Here is a 21,452-nt window from a genome sequence, read left to right as displayed (position 1 = left end):
AGAGAGTTTCCCATAGAACACTATGGCATGCTTCACTTCAGTGATCTCCTCAGCCTCTGACTACTGAATGGTTTTGGTCCTATAAATAACTGTTTGAGCAGCTTTGTGTTGTTATGCGTTACCCAGGATAGATTTGGTCTATTCTATACTTTATTAGTAACAGATGTAAAGATAAGAAGAAAGGTGGTTATTCTGGCTAAATAAGGAGAGGTTTGAGACTATTTCAGCTGCAGTATTGAAGGTGTGACTAGAGAACTGGCAGGGTTAGTCTTCAATCACAGCAGCAACCCATAGGATTTGAGAGTGTAACACTATTGTGATTCCACAAAGGCGTAAGCAGACAACAGCACACTTAACCTTGAACACTTTTTCCAAGTCCACGCACATCATTCAGTCACTCATCAGTTTCTTTAGTCACAATGGAAAAGCACTTTTTTCAGATTAGAAAAAGTTGAGAATTTTTGTACAAAACCTACCAATACTTGAAGTGGGTGCCATGCACAGTATTGGCCCTGCGCACCATGCAGAAAAGCATGAAAAGTAAAGAAAAGAAATTTCATTATTTTAGCTTTTCTGAAAGATATACTTTGCAATTAGAAAGATATTCTTTGCAATATTAATTAATCAGCACATGCAGCAAACCCAGCAATCTCCCAATGTATGCAATTATTGCTTAATTTCACAATCACAACCCCAGTGAAACAAAATAATTCTTGGATTCTTAGGTATGAAGATGAACATTATTTTCAAAAGGAATTGCATCACTTGAATTACTTCTTTATTTTGGGCAAGTATATCCTTAAGTAAATTTTATGATAAAAAGAAGAATTTTGATTTATTGCTTATATTATTTTCAAAATGCACACTACTATAACCAAGGATTTGATTATGAACATATGGTAAATAGGCTTTTATGAAGAAGGGGCTTTTATTCTGATAGAATTTATTTTGCTGTTAATTAGAGGGTAAGGGATTTTTTTTTTGCTTGTAAATAGAAGCTTCAAATTGGCCAGATACAGCCAGAAAAGTGCCAATATTGTAAAAAGAAAAGTGCACTTAGCATCAAAAGGAGTTATTGGAGTTATTAAGCAACAACAGATTTTTTTAGCTTGTTTCAAAATTAATTAACTGGTTAATTTTTCAATTAGGCAACAGGGTTTTTCAAGTGCAGGCATACAATACTTTGTGTTTAGTATATTTATATAATTAACAAGCCTTGTTAAATTAATTTTAAAGAATATGCCATTTCATTTGCTAATGGTTTCCAAACTAGAGCATTTATTGTTCTAGAAAAAAATAGGCTGTACTCCCTGGTATTTAGCGTTTTCAATATATTCTTGAGACTGTATGCTTACTCTCAAAGTATTGGGCTACTTGGAAGGAAAATGTTTTCCATCGAATATATTTATCTGAACAAAATATTGACATAACATTTTTATACAATGTGGTATAAAACTGATGTTCTATTAAATATAGTCAAATGTAGGAGGTAACAAAATATGCTACAAAGTGTCAGAGAAATATGATGAACTTCTGTTTTTTTTAATTAACTAGTTTGGGAGTTAGAAACTGGGGACCTGAGATAGCTCACTCTACAGAGCCCCCACTTTGCTATGTGTGAGGACTCTGGTTCACTCCTGTCCACCACACGGGACCACCTGCATGGGAAAACTTTACCAGATGCGGAGGAACAGTGCTGTGTGTCTTCCTCTCTCTGACCCCCCTTTCAACTCTTTGTTGCCTTCTACCCTTCTACCAAAGAGAAAGAAAGAAAAAGAAAGAAAGAAAGAAAGAAAGAAAGAAAGAAAGAAAGAAAGAGTACAAGAGTTCACTGGGAGCAGAAGAATCATGCGTACAAAACCCCAGTAATAACCCGGAGGTCAAAAAAGGGGGGTGGGCATACAGTGACTCACCCAGCTGAGTGCACACATTACCATGCACAGGACACAAGTTTGAGCCCCTGCTCTCCACCTGGAGAGGGAATGCTTCATGAATGCTGAAGCAAATACTGCATCTGTCTCTCTGTCTCTCTCTCCTTCTCTATCTCCCCCTCCCATCTCAATTTCTATCTGTCCTATCAAAAAAAAAAAAAAAGCAAAAAATGGCCATTAGGAGCAGTGGATTTGTGGTGCCGGCACTGAGCCCCAGCACTAAACCTTGGTGTCAATAATAAAATAAAATAAAACCATATAAAGAAAGAAAGAAAGAAAGAAAGAGAGAAAGAGAGAAAGGAAAGGAGAACCCAGAAGCGTTGGAAACAAAAGAATACATATTTTATATATACTATACAATATTGATTTGATACACAATAATATCAGTTGAAGGGCAGTTGTATTATAACTACTTTTGGCATACCAAAGATGTATAGACTATGCATCTTTTGCAGTGTTAAAGCAGGTAGACCTCAATTTGGAGGGCCAACGTCTGTCTGTGAAAGTGACACATACCTAAGAGTCAATTAGTTTGAGACAGAACTAAGTGAATTATCATAAGAGGCAACTATTAAAAAATGCAAAAAAAGATAGACATCAAGAGTGTGTTCAATTTCAAATCATCACATTTCAGGGACCATAGGAAAACAGTTTATTCTAAATAATGATGGCTGCATACACCTACTTTGCTTTATTTCTGATAATTAAAGAAAACAATAACAACAATCTGTAGACATTCATCACATAAAAAGTTCTCTAGAAGCTGATGTGCATGGTATACATCACAACATCACTAAGCTTGCAGTGGCCAGAACCCTGTACTCACCTGCAGGAATGAATGCAGGCTGAGGGAGCTGCAGGTTAGCCAGAGCCTGTTGGCAGTGGTAAACACTGGGATTAAAGACCGGAGTGGCACCGTTGTTCTTTTCATGTGCAGATCTCTTTGGTATGAGATGAAGCGCACCAGGTGGCAGTGCCTAGGAGGGAAAGATAGATTAATAAGCAGTACCAAAGAAGTAAAGATAGGGCACACGGCCTGAGAGCCTTTGCAAGTATACCCACTGAGCAGAACACTCACTAAGCAGTTGTTTCCCATCCTAGTTAGGTAAACAACTGCAGATATAAAGTAGTTAGGTCTCCAACAAGAAAATAAACATGGGGGAGATTTTCAGCATCATTTAGGTAAGCAAGTAGTTATTTGGCAAGGTGTAACAGGACACTATTAAGAGCAAATAATCATGAAAAATTAACAATAATAAAAAATAATAACAATTATAAAAATAATCATGAAATGAGGTTAGTAGAAGCAATAGATAGAGCAGGAAAGAGGTACTGGACAGAGAAAATTCTGATATGGACTGAGAGATAAGTAGTGTGTAGATGATAAAAGATGCCAGCAGCTCAAAGCGCGATGCTGTGGCTCCATAAAGCAATCCATAAACCCAATCTATTTTTTTTTTGTTTTGCCTCCAGGGTTATTGCTGAGGGTTGGTGACTACACTATGAATCCACTATTCCTGGTGGCCTTTTTTTTTCATTCATTTTTTGGATAAGACAGAGAGAAGTTGAGAGGGAAGGGCAGAATAGAGAGGGAGAGAGAAAGGTAGACAACTGCAGATCTGCTTCACGCTTGTGAAGGAACCCCCCTGCAAGTGGGGAGTTGGGGCTTGAACCAGGATCCTTGTGTGGATCCTTGCCCTTCACACAGTGCTCCACCACTAGACCCCCATAAGCCCAATTTATACAAGGACATGAGGTTCAAATCCTGTAACTGTATCTTCCCCAAGAAGCATGTAAGGAAAGCACAAATGACTTAACCCACCACCCCTGCCCCACCCAGGCAATATATATGTTTGGTTAGTAAAATGTATGCAGTTCTCATTCTGAGAGGCATGCTGTGCATTTAAGTATGTACTTACTATTTTCTTTGCTAAGTCATTGTAACATTTAATTTTAAAAGGTTATTAGCCTTTAAAAAATTGTCCATTACTACCATCAATTCTTTCAAAATCCCACTGTGCTTATAATAGTTGAACTTGCCCCGGGTCACGTTCATTGACATTAACTTTATGTTTTTATTCCTCAGCAAATTGCACAGTACTTAAAAAGACATGTCCCAGCAATGATTAGATATCCTCCAAAATTCTTAGGGAGGCAGAACACTTGTAGGAAGTAACTAGCCTTCCAAGTGTCAAAAAGGGGCATACCACAACCTCTTTATTCCTGTGGATAACAAAGGCCTAAAAAATTAATTTCATTTTCTTTCAGTAACCAAATATCAACCCTTCTAGTGCTTTTGATCCATTCAATCTGCCTTGAGTAACGTCAGCTTGAGTTATGTACATGAACATGAACAGAAAAAAAATCCCTCTTTTATACAACATTTAATCTCTGAATCCTTACAAACACAAAAAGCTTATATTGCTTCATAAAGTCTCCTTTGTTTAATCTTATCTTAAGCCATGATGATGGCCCAATAATGACCCTCCCACTAAGACAAAGCTGGTACCTACAGAGACATTTTAAAATGAAATTCTCAAATGCCAAATGATGGCCTGTGCCTTGAGTTTAACTCTCTCCATGGAAATATGGAGCAGACTTTCAACACATATGTGCACTACACCAAATACAGACATAGGAAGACCCCCACATGTGAGAATGGGAAAGATACACAAAAGTGAGAGCACCATACACTAACCACTAGACAGCCAGGTAGGAAGACAGAGGTACACAAAAGTACAAGCAAACTATTCCTTTTACATTCCCAGAAGAACATTTTTTTGGGGGGAGAAGGATTACTTTAACCCTATCCTTTGTAGTAAATCCAAGTACTTTCTGAATTCTATACCATCAACAGAAATAATTTGGGGAAATTGTAGGTTTATATTCTGTGTTAGACATTCGGGATACCTTATTTCCACATCTTAAAATCTCTCATTTAAAAGAATCTGAGACATAAAACATTTGGTGAAGTTGTTTTTTTAATTGCCTCTAAAGTTTTTGCTGGGACTAGGAGCTTAAATTATGAATTCACCACTCTTGAGGGCCATTCTCCTCTTTATTTTTCTTCTGTTTTTGAATATAGACAGAGAGAAATTGAGAAGGAAGGGGAGGGTAGAGAGGGACAGAGAAAGAGACATCTTCAGCACTGCTCCACTGTTTATGAAGCTGCTCCCTTGCAGGAGGGGACTGGAAGCTTGAACCCAGGTCCTTGAACATGGTAGATAATGTGTGCTCCACTGGTTGCACCATTACCCACTCACTCTCTTTTTTAAACAACCACTAATGGACTGTGTTGTCCCAATCAAGGGGGGAAAGTAAGCATGACCTATTTTGGCACTCAGTTCTTCCACAAAGCAATAAATTCTGTACTAGAATAACAGAGACATTGAGAAAAGAGAGAAGAAATGATACTGCATCCTTCAAACCATAACCCACTAGAAAAGTTCAGAGAAATTCAAGTATCTGTACTTGAAAGAACAGATATGAAAGTCATACTAATATGGAAAATATGGAATAGAGATTTATTTATTGAAGTTCTAATTAAATTTAGGTAGATTTTTGAATCACTGTGAAAAAGAAAAACCTAGCAAGTAAGACTATGTGAAAGTCACCCTATTTCTCATATGCTTCTGAGATATACTGATGATATTCTTCCCACAACCAGGCAATATGAGATCTGAGGTTTTATCCACTAGTGTGGCTGTTATTAATATATCTTATTATTACATGAAAAGAGGCCCTGGTGCAAAAAAAAAAAAAACCAAAAAACCGGCAAGCAGAATATCAAAACATTTGACAGCTGTGACAAACATTATTCCAAAACTGACTTGCCAGAACAATTCAATAGGCAAACTTCTTTTTTCAACCACATAGAAAAACCAGCGCCTTGGCTCGCTGCTATTTCTGGCCTGAAAACCACGCCTCTGGGAAGGAAACAAAAGCTAGAAATAAGAACCTACCTACCTACCTACCTACCATACCATACCATACCATACCATTTTTCAGGTCCTCTGTTTTTTTAATCTTTCACTTATTTATTCATGAAAGAGATAACAGAAAGAAATATACACAGAAGGAAACCTGAGCGGTCCTCAGCTCTAGTTTATGGTGGTATTGGGGATTGAACCTAGGCCTCAGAGCCTCAGGCATGAAAATATTTTGTAGAACCACTATACTGTTTCCCCAGCTTCTCAGTCTTGTTTTTGAAAAGCATTAAGGGTGTAGTAAAGTGTCCTTGAAAGTGGCTCAAAGAAAGGAAAGAGAACTTTTATGTCTTTTTAGAATATTAACATTAGTGAGGCTATTAAAGCCACTTGAAAATAATTTTCTATTGAAATTATACTTTACTTTTCTCTGGAAATCAGAGCAAAAGCACAATGAATTAAAGTAATCAGTAACATTTCAATAATCTTTTTAGAAAAATCTTGGTGAATAAGGTAAAATAAATAGATTTATACTAGATTTTAACTTTGGTTATTCATATTAAGACTCATTCATAACTATCCAAGATTATGGCTACAGGATAATAGACTTATTAATGACTACTCTAATATTTTTGTTTCCAAACGAACCACCCACAGTACCTGGCCTGTTCTTACCATTGCATTGGCAGCTGAATGGTTCATCTGGTGATGAGCTGCCTTAAGTTTGGCTTGCAGGTGTGCAGGAGGATGGAAGTACTTGCACTTCTCCCGCGAGCATCGGCCTTTGATGTAATCCATGCAGATGGTCACAGTATTATCACTTATCTCAATCATAGAGACGTCTGTGGGGTGAGCATAGCGGCAATCATTCTCACCACGGGTACAATTTCCACGCTGAAATTCTCGGCACACCTTGGGGAAAGAAACCACATTGGTAATTGGAAGGTGATTAGCCTTCATTTTGTTAGCAAATGGAATAACAGTAGCATACACAGTTGCGTCATTTACTTAGGGGGAAAAGCTATAAAACTAAGGATAGGGGGTCGGGCGGTGGCGCAGTGGGTTAAGCGCATGTGGCGCAAAGCGCAGGGACCGGCGGATCTCGGTTAGAGCCCCTGGCTCCCCACCTGCAGAGGAGTCACTTCACAGGCAGTGAAGCAGGTCTGCAGGTGTCTGTCTTTCTCTCCTCTTCTCTGTCTTCCCCTCCTCTCTCCATTTCTCTCTGTCCTATCCAACAACGAATTGCGTCAACAAGGGCAATAATAATAATAACCAAAACGAAGCTACAACAAGGGCAACAAAAGGGGGGGAAATGGCCTCCAGGAGCGGTGGATTCATGGTGCAGGCACCGAGCCCAGCAGTAACTCTGGAGGAGGAAAAAAAAAACTAAGGATAATGTAAAGTCATATTCGCTGAGATATAAACAGAATCAGTTCCTATTCCCAGGGGGAGATTCCTTCCTATTCTCACCAGAGAACAGTTACCTGTTTTCCTTACATCAAAAGAAAAGCATTTAAAAGTAATGTTGAACACCAGTCTCCTTAAAATACACCCTAAAGTACAATTATCTAAGTTTGCAAGAGGGGTTTACTTTGTCCAAGTTGAAAATGAGTTGTTATTACACAGGCATGTAGCTTTTCCAGTCTGTTTCTGGAACATGACTGAGTTATATGATTCCATTATAAAATGGTACCATGCATTTAAGTGGCAGTCAATCTTGTAAGTCGAGTTTGTAAGAAATGAATTAGTTGCTTATTTCAATTTCTGAGGAGTGCCGGTTAAGGGAAGATTGAAGGACTTACATAAATAAAAAAATCTGGCTGGAATTGTGTTTACATCTTAAGATTCATAGGATAGTATTATTATGTGCATCATTCTTAAAATGAAGAAGAAGAAGAAGAAGAAGAAGAAGAAGAAGAAGAAGAAGAAGAAGAAGAAGAAGAAGAAGAAGAAGAAGGGGAGGAAGGAGAAGAAGAAGAAGAAAAAAAAGTTTAAACACTGTGAGATCAAATTGTATTCTGAATCCAAAGAAGGTTAGATCAGTCTACTCTCAGTTTTTATTATTCTAGCAAGAGGAGACTCATTGACAAATACAGGATCCCAGTCTGCAAAGGTAGAGGCTAAGGTAAAGGAGGCCCACCCTCTGACATTCTATTCCACAGCACAGAAGAAAGATGTAGTCTGTAGCTGGGTGCGTTGAGACACTGGTCAATCCACTGTGTCACAGAATCAATACACACTTTGTCATAGGCATCATCATTCTCATAATAAAATGTTCAACATTTCTTTCTGAGATTATACTCCATAAGCTAAATATCTAGCTGCACATTGGGCTCTGAGATGGCTTCTTTGTGTGTATGGTTAATAACTGCAAACAGTCTCTTTAGTTTCTTTTAAAAAATACTTTATTTATTGATTTTTGGATAGAGACAGAGAGACACTGAGAAGGATGGGAGAGATAGAAGAGAGAGAGAGACAACTGCAGCACCGCTTGTGCAGCATTCTCTCTGCAGGGGGCGGGGAGCAAGGGCTTGACCCCTGATCCTTGCACACCGTAATGTGTCCATTCAACCATGTGTCCTACCCCTCACCCCTTGCAAAGTCTTTATAAGTTTTCTATACATATACCTCCAGTTTATCCGAACGCATTATTTTTGGAGCAGTAGGTCCTGCCAATGCAAGAGGTGGGTTTCCAGGAATCAGAACAGGTGCATTTGGTATAAGCTCGGGAGGAACCAGGCCCATCCCAGGATGAGGCATGTAAGGATTAAACGGCATGGCAGGATTAGGTGCTAGTGATGGAGTCATCGGAAAAGGAGCCTGTATTGAAAACAAAAGAACAAAAAGACTTTCAAGGTAAACAGATGCTTCTAATTACTATAAACGGAGGCATTCTCTCAGAAAACCTAAGCCACATCGATATCTGCTACTGTTTTTTCTGCTTTATTTTTAGTCTCGTGTTGGTTCTCACATAGGAGTTGCTTTTAAACTGACAACATGTCTTTGAGCAATACACTTCTTGTTAAAATTGATAAAGCAGATCACATGCTTTTACAAACAATAATCATTTAAGCTAAATCGAAACAAAAACTCACATCAATGCAGTTTATTCCAAATGTACTTTCACGGAAAAATCCTGGCACTAATGCTGTCACATAGATGGGCAATCTACACAGTCATGGCCATTGTAAACAGACTTCAGGTTCTTCTAAAAGATTCTTTGTTTTTTTCCATTCTCCTTTCTCTTCTCTATTAGTACTGCTTGATTCAAAGGCTATCTGTCCTACTACAGTGTTCATCAACCCTACCAATTACACACACACACACACACACACACACACACACACACACACACACACACACACACACACACACACTTTTTAAAAAAAATCTGTAACCACATATTAATATTGATGCTTTGTATATTAATGTCCTTTTTCCAGTTTATTCCGTGTGTGGGCTACTTTCTTTGTGATAGGGTTCTAATTTGATAGTTCTCCTTCTTTCTTTATAGTCCTCATCACTTAGTAATAATGATAATTTCTAAAAATAAAGCACCTTGAGTCACCTTTGGGTTTTAAATCTCAGAGCATTGCAGAGTAGCTAAGAATTTTTAGGGACTTCTAGAGTTCTGTGAGTGTTAGATGATCACTATGGACCATGCTCACATGTGTATACAATGTTATGTGTGAACTCAAGAAGTTCAAGGAGCTCTAAGACTTACTACTGATGTGGGATGATTAATTACATGCATACTGTGATCTAGAGGAAAGATTACCAAGCTATTGCTAATGAATCAAATCTGACCAGCTTCATCTCTGTATGTTCAGAATGGTAAGAATAGTTCTCACAGTTTTTAAATGATGGAAGTGAAAAGTGAGTAATAATTTCATAATACATAAAAATGTGGACCAGCAATATAGCTCAGCTGGATTTGTCTTCCATGTAATCCAGGTTTGAGCGTGCCCTCCATCACACTGGAGGAAGCTTTGGAGCAGTGCTGTGTTATCTCTCCCTATCCTGCTGTTTACTTCCTCTTTTTCTCTCAAAAAGGCAGCACAGAGTGGTGAAGCACCAGAGACTGCAAAATTGTAAAACATTAATCCACAGTTCAGTGTCCATAACTAATTTCTAAGGACACTTTAGGACACCTGTATTTAAAATTTTGTGAATATTTGTTTTCTTGTCTGTAATGCAAGTACCTATACAATATTGTCAACTTTACCTCTTATCCATTTCAGACAGTCTGAACTGTTTACCATTTATAGAAAATGTAACTAACTGTCATTCTACTATATTTCAAAGAAAAAAGAAAACACTCTGTCAACTTTGAAAGACAACCTTAGACATTTGTAAATGCCTTGATTTGAGTGTAATACTTGTGTCAAGACACCACAAGTTGAAAAAGTTTGGTGTTAGAAGCCAATACTAAAGTATTCACTAAAATATTCTTTTGAGTAATTACTAAAAATGAGGGTTATGAACAACTTATAGAATAATATAAATTCAGTGATTGATAATGGTGAAAGAATAGTTGGGAGCCTGTAAGAGTGAAATATTAAAAGTCACCATATGTTAGTTTTCAAGGGTTCTGAAATACCACTATTAATACAACTCAGTGAAAACTGTGTTCCAAATAAACACATATACTTTGTACACACATTCCAAGAATATAGATTTAATACTTAAAATAGGTTGGTCCTCAAGATAGTATAAAGAAATAACAATTTAATTCTATTCTAAATCAGCTATCCCCTGTCCAGAAGTTACATCAATGCTAACTGGGGCTTGTTACAATTACTACTAAATGAATGAAAGATATCTTAGGTCACTTAGGCTAATTCCAGCCTGAAGTTAACATAACAATTAAAGTCTTCTTTCTTGGAGCTATTCCTGTCTGCAACTGGAGAGCTATAGACTTTTTTTTTTCTTTTATAAGAAGGTAAATATTTGGTAACAATTTGTTGACTTAATCCTAATACCAGAAAAATAGCGCTTTTCACTTTTAGTAGCATTCTTAATACCTTGTTTTTCTTACTCATTCAGGGGCATTTATACAATACAATGGGAAGCTCCTTTCATCTTCCCCAGACATGTTTCTATCCATAGGCAATGCCAAAGTGTGCTAAATTGAGTTTCTATGGAACTCTACTAAACATTCACACAGATCACAACTGAATAATCATAGTTTTGCTTGGTCATCTCCACGTACTTTGAGTGATGGATGCTCTGTGTGACTGCAGTAGCCAAAAGACACACTGTGTGAAGCCTCCAAGTTTAGTTAACAGATCCCTCAATAACTGAGAGTGGGCATTATAAACAGACAGTTGCAAGCTGATAGTGCTGTTTATGTACTACTTATACCTGTTAACAAATAAGTCATGGTGGTACAAGAACTAGCAATGGGGAAAAAAATAGTGAGTTCAAGAGTCAAATGTGAATAGTTGTCCTCATATATGCCTGGCATCTCTAACCTTATTAATCACAGATGTCACCAGGAAAGAAGACAGACTGGAAATTGACAGGGAGTCAAATTTAGGATTAGTAGATGACTGAGGGCATACATGAGGGGGGGAGTATAGCATGCAAGAGAACACAAATTATGGTTTGGGTCTGCCTGTATTTGGTGGAAAGAGACTCTGTGATAGCAGGAACGCCTAACACAAGACAGTATAATACCATGGTTACCATGGTCAGGATTGGACAGGAGAACAAAATGGCATCTTCCTTAGATGGGCAAAGCAATTTTTACTTTGTTCATGAGTGAACATGAACTAACTTAAAAATTATTTGGTGGACCACTATGTAATAATAGTGACAACTCAATTAATTTAGTATTCTACTAAGAAATAAAAAGATTTTTTAATCAAATGGTTTCCCAATCTTTAGAAAATGGATGAAGTAAAATATAAGACTGAAGGGGATAGCAAAGGCTGAGAAAGACAAAAGGTCCACAGGAAGCCTGTCGATTAGAAACAACCAATGCAAGACCAGGACAATGAATAAAAGGGGCTTTAATCACCAGTTTCAACAAACACCAAACTTACCTTGGCTAACAGAAGCATTATGTAGAGAAGGAAAAGAGAAAAGCTCAGAACTATAAAAATACAGAGGACCAGGAAGAAATCAGAACCATTTTACTGGTTAGAACATACGGTCTTAGAGGGTGAACTAAAAATAAAGAATTTTCACTGTTTATTTTTTTTTATTTTCTTTCTTTCTTTTTTTATTTATTCCCTTTTGTTGCCTTTATTGTTTTTTTTATTGTTGTAGTTATTATTGTTGTTGTTATTGATGTTGTCACTGTTGGATAGGACAGAGAGAAATGGAGAGAGGAGGGAAAGACAGAGAGAGGGAGAGAAAGACAGACCTGCAGACCTGCTTCACCGCCTGTGAAGCAACTCCCCTGTAGGTGGGGAGCCGGGGGCTCAAACTGGGATCCTTCTGCCAGTCTGTGCGCTTTGTGTCACGTGAGCTTAACCCGCTGTGCTACCGCCTGACTCCCTCCACTCTTTAATTTTTTATGTGGTGGATTAATGGTCTACAGTCGACAGTAAATACAGTTATTGGTACATGTGCAAAATTTCTGTTTTCTGTAAAACACTCTCACCCGCTGCCTAGATCCTCCTCCATCACTGTGAACCAGGACCATTGTGCACCAAATGTCTCAGAGTCCTTTATTTTGGTGAAATACACCAGGGTTATCACTGGGGCTTGATGCCTACACAATGAAGTCACTCATCCCCTCCCTAAGGCCATTCCCCCCACCCCTTTTGTTATTTGATAGGACAGATGAAAATTGAGGGGGGAGAGGGCTATAGAGCAAGAGAGAAAGGTAGACACCTGCAGACCTGCTTCATCAATTGTGACACATCCCCCCGGCAGGTGGGGTACGGGGGCTCAAACCTAGGTCCACAAACATGGTAAAGTGTGTACTTAATAGGCTCACCACCACCTGGTCCACCATTTATATATTTTTAATCCACTTCTTATCCCTTTAAATGCCCGTTTTAGAGTACATAGTCAATAAATACTGAGTTGAGTGAAAAGGGATTCCTAAGCCAGTGATTATTCTAAGGTTTACCAATTAGAAAAATCCAATTCAAAAAATCACAGTACAAAAGAAACAGTAATTAAATATAGCAAAAGAGATAGACAAAATACATCCAGCAGCACTGTATTCTTTTTTTAAAAAATAATTTACTTTATTTTTATTTTTTGTATTATCTTTATTTATTTATCAGATATATACTGCCAGAAATTGTAAGGGAAGGGGATGACAGAGAGGGAGAGAGACAGAGAGACACCTGCAGCACTGCTTCTCCATTTGCAGGTGGGGACTGGGGGCTCCAACCCAGATCCTTGTGCATTGTAATATATGTCCTCAACCAGGTGTGCCACCATCCAGCCCCAACTTACTTTATTTTAATGAGAGAGATAAAGAGAAAGACAGAGGGGGGAGAAGGAGAAACAGAGACCAGGGCACTGCTCAGCTCTGGCTTATGGTGGTGTTGAAGACTGAACCTGGAACCTCAGACCTTCCACATGAGAGTCCTTTACATCACCATTATGCTATCTCCCCAGCCCAAAATTGCTCTTTACTGAGGATATTAGGCAGATGGGCCACTCCTAATCTGCCTTGATGACAGTATGAAATTCACAGGGCACTTTATACACTCACTGGTATGTATTTATGTATACATCCTTTTAAATACTCCTCTAATTCTATGGTTTTTTTCAGTGTTTCTTTTTTATAAATAAAAATTAAAACAAAAGATCCTGAAAGTGTTAAAGAGAGCTGGGAAAAGAGGTTCTGTAGTACTATAGGCTCAAACTGAAACTTGAAGAGTTTTTATTATCTTTTGGAGATTTCTTGGATAGAAACAGCCAGAAATTGAGAGGAAGGGGGAGAAAGAAGGGGAGACAGAGGGGGAGATAGAAAGAGACACCTGCAGCACTGTTTCACCACTTGTGAAACTTTTCCTCTGCAGGTAGGGACTGGGGGCTTGAACCCAGGTCCTTGCACACTGTAACATGTGTGCTCAACTAGGTGTGTCCCAGCCAGCCCCCCAACTGCAACTTTTTATTTCAAAATAAATAGTTCCAGGGAACTAGTGGATTGTGACCATAATTGAACGATTCTACACGAAGATGAGATTAGGTAAAGAAGGGTTAATTATATTGAGTAGACCCATACAAGCTATTAAGACAAAGGAGGCCTATCTGGGGAGGACAACTTCAGATTATTGTCAGGTATGGGGAGGGGAGGTCACTGTAGGATTTTAAATGAGGTCTCCTGATGGTCCTCTCTGTAACAGGTTATTCATCCATATTGCTCTGAACAAAGAGGTGATTATAATAATATAAAAATATCCCAGGCCAGGGAGGTAGCTGAATTTATTAGAGCACCAAGTTGTACTCCAGAAGCCACAGAAGGCATAGTTTCAATCCCAGGGCACCAGCTTATGCCAGAGCTAAGCAGTACTATATATAGCCTGCGCCCATGCCTGCCCCCCCATACATATATAAGTGCATATAAGTTTTAAATCCCTTATAGGTCAAACACTGGTTCTGTTTATTGGAGTTGTTGTTTTGATTTTTGTTCATAGAAGAAACAAACTTCCATGGAGTCTTCCAAATTTGCTGTCTGTACCTCAACCATGCTCAATAAGCAATTTTGAGGTAGCTGGTTGTGACTTCAACTGTGACCAAGAACAGAGACACTAACAGGCCCACATGATACTTCAACTGTGACCAAGAACAGAGACATTAACAGGCCCACATGATCTCGTTAGCACCAGACTCTAACAAACTGCATTAACCAGACCCAGAGGAGGACACGGAATGAGTTGAGAGGAGATCATATTTAATTTATCTCATGGGGTTAGATGAAGGAGGCTAATGGGAGAATGCTGAGATGTATTACTATCAAGGAAACTGAGTACTGTAGAATAGATCATTCACAACTGCTCCCTGTCTGACAGCAAAAGCATAGAATTTTTATCTTATCTTAAAAAAAAGATTTCACATTGTATATTAATAGAGCTGGGGCCATGGAAGCAAAAGTACTGCTGATGTGATTTGCTATGTTTTAATATGGAAGAAACTCTAGGCTGTGTGACATGCTCAGCCTTGAGAAGGGACCTGAATCACTACTCTAATTTGCAATCAGGAATGGATCCAGGATCTGTGGGGCCTGCAGATTAGGCAGCTGCATGGGAAGGAGAGCCTCAAGAACAAAGAATACAGAAATACCTTTCGTAAATTTTACAGAACACACTGCACACACATGGCTCCACCTATGGCCTTGGATGGACACCATACAAATGATGGGTTCTGAACTTTCATTAACCCCAAAGTAAGTGTCCCCCCACCCGGGAACAATTCGTTGAGCAAATAAATAATGTGAGGCTTCAGTTACTGCCTCTCAAATTAAAAGCCTGTCTAATCGCTTGAAGATGTAGTAGAATCGAGTTGAAATTTAGGACTCATGTCGAGGTATCACTGCTCATACTCCTGTGAATTGGTTTAGTTAACCTCGTTGTGGGACTTCCCATAGTAATGACAGTAGCAATTACATTGAAAGTATATTAACCTTGTAATTAGATAATGTCTGTCATCTACCAACTTGAACATTTTTTTCAGAAATCACTGTGCAAAACATTTAATGCCACTACACTGAGATGTGAGTGATACGTGCGATCACTCATAATTTTGTGAATATGAAACTGAGACACCTACTGAAGAAATTCCATGAAAATACACTGCGGGGGTCAGCGGGTGGCACACGCAGTTAAGCACACATATCATCATGCAGAAGGACGAGGGTTTGAGCCCCCACTCCCCACCTACAGGGGGGTTGCTTCACAAATGGTGAAACAGACTTGAAGGTATCTATCTTTCTCTCTCCCTCTCTAGCTCTCCTCCCCTCTCAATATCTCTCTGTCTTGCCAAAAAAAAAAAATGGAAAGAAAAACATTTTAAAAAAGAATACCCTGCAATTTCTGTGCCGACTAGAGGTTGGTAATTTGGAACAGTTTCCTCTCCTCTTACATCTATGGTTTTGACTTTTTCAGGATAATTTTCAAAGCAAGATTCATGACAATGGGGTGATAACACACATACTTCAGTCAGTAAAGTTAATAAGAACTAGTAAAACTGTAACCCTGCTGCATATATACAAAATGTGTGTTGTATTCTGGTGATGAAAAGGCAGTGCCCAATTTTTTTTTTTAAGATAGAGACAGATAGACAGTGAGGCAAATGCAGAAAGTAAAAGAAACCACCACACAGACTTCCTTCAATGTGGTGAGACCTAAACCTAGGTCATGTATGGGGCAAAGCAGCCCACTACCCAGCTATTTGCAGGCCTGTGCCCTTTGTCTTTTACCAATATGAATATAGTTTACTGGGCTGGAGACTCGCAAATCAGTGCTCCCAGACAGACTTTCACATTCAGACAGAGAGGCAGCACAGTGCCTGAGCTCCCCCCCACACACACACATACTGTGCCCCCATGCTGAGGCTCTCCCATGTGGAACCATGGTCAGGCAAGCAATCTACCCAGTGAGGTATCTCTTTGGTCTGGATGAGTGAATGTTTGCACCATTTGCAGCTTTACATCCAGTCACTTAAAGCTATCTATCCTAGGTTTACATGTTATGGATATTTATAAGAATATATGGTTCCTGTTTAATTCAAAAAGAAAAATAAACATTAGTAGCGCTAGAATTGAAAAATAATGATACTCAATAAAATATCTCCATTCCTCCTAGCTATTGGAATTTCCCATTGTTGCCCTCTTGGTCAAATTTAAGTGTTACATCCTCATCTCTATTATTATATTATTCATTTCAGATAAGCATACACTATTTGTTTGAGAAATATATATTGTAAACGGGATTCTCCAAGATGGTGTGAAAAGATAGATAGCAGACCCGGAGACATTAGATGATTTTATCTGAGGTAAAGGGAAAGCCTGAGGTGGAAGCTGTAGTTATAGTCTCTGTAATTTGAAACATTACAACTTGCCTGCACAAATAAAAATCATGAAAAGCAGTCCACAGGACCTGGCACCACCCAGTGACTGTGCTAAATTTGCCAAGCCAAGATCCTTTATATAAATCATCAGGGGAATAAGCTTGACTGGGTAAAATTTACTTGTGTGTAAAGAACTACTTCCATGTAAATCACCACATTCAAAGAGAGAAGCTAGAGGGATTTCCTAGATATGTAGTTCTAGATTATGCAAACATCTAAATGAAAAACATTTTAAGAGCTGTACAACATCTTAGTCACAATTACATCCAGCAATAAGGATCCTTCTTCAGCATAATGAAAATTCTTGGATGTGAAACTGAAAATGTATTTATTAAAAAATACATTGATTTCTTCATTTTAACAGAGACATAGTACTACATAGAACTTGAAGGTATCATGTTGAGTGAGATAAGCTAAAGCAAAGACAGTAAGGGAAAACACAAGGCAAAACCTGGACTGGGTGTGGTGTGTGGGGAAGGGATGGAAAGGGACGAGATGAAATGGCATTAGGGTCCTAGTGCATGATGGGGGAAGGGGACCTAGGCTGGGGGCTTTAGTGACTTTCGGACACCTAGACACTTAGCATGGGAAAATGAGAGGTTGTACCTATGCATCAGAAACTATACTTTAAACCATTATTTACTCCCAGGAAGTACAGAGAACCATTTATTTAGTAATCATTGAGGCTTTACAATTCCAGGCTGGTCTTTTCAGAAAGAAAGAGAGAAGAGGAGGGGAGGGGATAAGAAGGGATGGGATGGGATGGGATGGGAGAGAGATGGGGAGGGGAGGGGGAGGGAAGGGAAGGGAAAGGGAGGGAAGGAAGAGAAGGAGGAAGGAAGGGGATGGGAAAGAAGGAGGGAAGGGGAGGGAAGAAGTAGGAGGAAGGGAGGGGAGTAGGAAAACAGAGGAATGGAGAAGGAAGAGAGGAGAGGAGAGGGAGGCGGGAAGGGACCAGAGAGGAGGGGGAGAAAGGAGAAGGGAAGGGGGAGGGAGAGGAGGAATGGGAAAGGAGGAAGAGAGGGAAGAGGGAGGAGGGAAGGGACTGAGAGGGGAGAGGGAGGAGGGAAGGGACTGGCGAGGAGGGGAGGGAAGAGAAGAGAAGGGAGGGGGAGGGTAGAGGAGAGAGGAGGGGAGAGGAGGGGAGGAAGAGGACAGGAGAGGGGAGGAGAGAAGGGAGGATGGGAGGAGAGAAGGGAGGAGAGAAGGAGGAGAGGGAACAAATGGGGAAGGAGAAAGGAGAAAGGGAGGAGGGAAGGGACCTGAGAGGAAGGGAAGGGAGGAAAGAGGGAAGGGGAGAGGGAAGAGGAGAAGGGAGGAAAGAGGGAAGGGGAGAGGGGAGGAAGGGGAGAGGAAGGGAGAGGAGGGGAGGGCAGAGGGGAGAGGGATGCTCAAAGGGGTTATGCATATGGCTAGCTATCCAGGTGAGAAATGGAAAATTTTAAACGTCTGCTTTGTTAAAAAGCAATTGAGAGAGAGCTGGGGAGATAGCATAATGATTATGCGCAAAGACTTTCATGCCTGAAGCACCAGAGGGCCCTGATTCAATCCTGGGCATCACCTTAAGCCAGAGCTGAGCAGTGTTCTGGTTTTTTTTTTAAAGTGTGTGTGTGTGTGTGTGTGTGTGTGTGTGTGTGTGTGTGTGTGTGTGTGTGTTTCCAAAAATTCTTCTGCTATAATCATGCTTGCTTCTCATTTATCCCGAGGGACGTTCCTACACTAAGACTATTTGCTATGAATCCCAGAATGTATATGTCTAACTTCACTGAAAAATACTATGGAATCAAACCCTTTGTCTCCAATACTAAGCTTTCTCATAGAACTAACCAGTCCATGCAGAGGTAAAATTTTATATTAGCAAACATCAATTGAGACCTGTTAAAAATGGTGGGCAAACCTGCCTGCTACAGCAAGCATTCCCCCTACTGTTCAGTCACACTGCACAGAATCTCTTTCTTGTTACCATCCCATTTAGGCTGGCATCCCTCTTTCTAGGGGCTTATAATAAACAAACGCTAGTCAATTTTCCCAAAGCAGATGTGCTCCTCTGGTATCCTAGAAACAGCCCGAACTATGCTCTGTGGAAAGCCCTAAAGTTCAAGTCAGTAATTTCAAATGGGTCTTAATATATGGCTATATAAATTCTTAGGCTGAAAATTTCAACAATAGCTCTTACTACTTTAGGGAGGAAGAATCAGATGGTCACTATGGGGGCATGGTTTAAAGAGATAGAAGGTTGTTTGGAGAGAGGAAGTACTGGAGAAATGAAGTGAAGTCATACATTTCTTCTGCAGTAGTGTTATGTTCATAATGCACATTATTTCTTGCCAGTCAGACTAGTAAATGTCACTTAAAATTGCTCATACCAGCTCAATTACAATATACTCCCAAAGCAGCTTCCTGGACCACAAAGAGGATCCTCTCAACTATCTTGGGGTTAGTTATCCTATACACATAATAAAAAATTAACCTTCTATCAATTTATCACATCATAATAGCTATTGTTAAGTAATCTACAAGGTGGAAAAAGCAATTTCCAATTGTCCCCTGGGGTCTTATAAGTAATTCCTTCTATCTTGTGGATAAAGTATAAAAGAAATGATACTCCTGTGAGTCATATCACTCATATCCTGCAGCCTGAAATCTGAAATTGCCCTCACTGAAGAGAAAAGGGAAATATATTCTATTCTAGAAATCACAGTGGATCAAATTAGAAAACACGAGAGGCCTGAAAATGCAAGAGATCTTTTATTGAACTCTTTTTTAAATATTTCATTTATTTATTTATCATTGGATAGACAGAGAGAAATTGAGAGGGAAGGGGAAGATAGAGAGGGAGGGGGCAGAGAGACACCTGCATCCCTGCTTCATCACTTGTGAAGCTTTCCCCCTGCAGGTGGGGACTAGAGGCTTGAACCTGGGTCCTTGTGCACTGTAATGTGTGCACTCAACCAGATGCACTCTTATAAAAACCTTGTTATACAGTGGGAGCTAGCATGATCATATTATAGCCTTAATAAAGTCAGGATACATTCCAAAAGTTGAGACTTGGAATGGATTCTACTGGAGGCTCAAGAGAAAATGGATGGTCAGTCTTTACCCCTTCCTTACTTTAGGCCTTGTGCTTTGAGTTCCTTAAACAGGCCATTTGATCAATACTCTGATGCTATCCCCTGAGCTACAAAAATATAGAGGGTTTAGCTCAATAGGCAATCCTGGGCTAAGGTGGTCAAATCTGCACCTGTTCTTGCTCAGTCTGAAATTGGAACAGGCCATGAGAGCCCAAGATTACTAATGGTGGGGGGAAAGTCACCCTGCTTTACTCTAGCTACACATGCTTTGTTGTTGTTAAAATTCAGTGGCTCCAGCTGGCCGGGCTAGCTTCACGGGTGGGTAACAGAGACAACCAGAGACATACGGCTGGGCAGGGAAGCTGTATTTCTTTATTCAGGAACAACGATTCATAAACTAAACCAAACTAATCACCAAACAGAACTCTGATGCCTCTTTCCCCCACGGTGGCCCCAAGCACTCTCGAATTCTGGAACTCTGGAACCCTCTCGGGGTTCCTTGGGGCGGGGCCAAGCGGGCCCGCAAAACTAGCAGGACTGATCCCTCTTGGCAGGGGGAAAGCTAGAACAACCCAATGTAAAGCATACACCACTTTGTGCAATCATCAAACACATAGTTTCTCTATGGCTTTGTTCATACTGTTCTCAGTACCTAGAATAGCTCTTCCCAACTCCTATTAGAAATAGATAGAGGGGTCGGAGGGGGAGGCAGCATAATGGTCATGCAATAAGACTTTCATGCCTGAGGTTCTGAGGTCCTAGCTTCATCCCCCAGCACCACAATAAGCCAGAGCTGAGCAGCAGTCTGAAGTTCTTGTATCTTTCTCTATATCTTTCTGTCTCTCAGTCTCTCTCTCTCTCTCTAGAAAATTTAAAAAAAGAAATAGGGAGGAGCTGAAATACTTCAGAGAGTGAAAACCCAGTAAAGCATTTGAAGGAGTTCAACCATATAAAGCTTTCCTAAAGGTCAGAGAAAAACTGAGGAGCTCACAGGTGACCTTTTGGAAACTAATCAACTTTATTAATCAGGACCAAGTCCCAAGACAAAGATGTTAGGCAAACTAATAGTACAAGGCATGGCAGCTATTTATTTTGCTCAGATTGATCTAGACATTCTGGGAAAAGACTGCCCTAATACAAAAATTTCAGTGACTCATCAGTGCCCCCACTGCCTGTTTTTTTTTCCCCACTATCTATAAAGATATTCTAGTTTAAGGAGTATGCTATCGACACAGATGCTGTCTTTTTTATAAGGTGCCTGGAATGAACCCAGGATTTCATGCACAAACACTGCCTCCAAGCAACCTTCCTGGTGCAATTTTCATTCTTTATTTAATTGGAAGAGGGAGAGGTGAGGAAAAAAGAGGAAAGGAACAATACATTATACATAGAGGTCTCCTGGTGCCATCCATGGATTTTCCATGGGGTGCTGGGCTCAAATGAAAACCTCACTGCTGGCAGGTATGCACTCTACTGGGCAAGCT

General features: G+C 39.7%; 1 protein-coding gene across 6 annotated transcripts in view; it reads right to left on the bottom strand.

Annotated features, from left to right (window-relative positions):
- Positions 1–21,452, bottom strand: part of MBNL3 (muscleblind like splicing regulator 3) — an 80,049-nt gene that overhangs the window by 12,016 nt on the left and 46,581 nt on the right. For 4 of the 6 annotated variants that reach the window (XM_060183599.1, XM_007517017.3, XM_060183603.1 and 1 more), the window contains exons 3-6: positions 8,486–8,677; positions 6,533–6,769; positions 2,758–2,908; positions 477–512 (exon numbers count right to left, since the gene is read on the bottom strand). In XM_060183599.1, coding sequence (XP_060039582.1) covers positions 477–512; positions 2,758–2,908; positions 6,533–6,769; positions 8,486–8,677 — 616 coding nt within the window. The remainder of the gene's footprint in view (positions 1–476; positions 513–2,757; positions 2,909–6,532; positions 6,770–8,485; positions 8,678–21,452) is intronic. The other 2 variants (XM_060183600.1, XM_060183601.1) reach the window with 1 other exon arrangement.

The sequence above is a fragment of the Erinaceus europaeus genome, chromosome X (assembly GCF_950295315.1).
Source record: "Erinaceus europaeus chromosome X, mEriEur2.1, whole genome shotgun sequence".
NCBI classification, from domain to species: domain Eukaryota; kingdom Metazoa; phylum Chordata; class Mammalia; order Eulipotyphla; family Erinaceidae; genus Erinaceus; species Erinaceus europaeus.
Note: the sequence above shows the minus strand (reverse complement) of the source record. Positions and strands in the feature narration are given on the sequence as shown.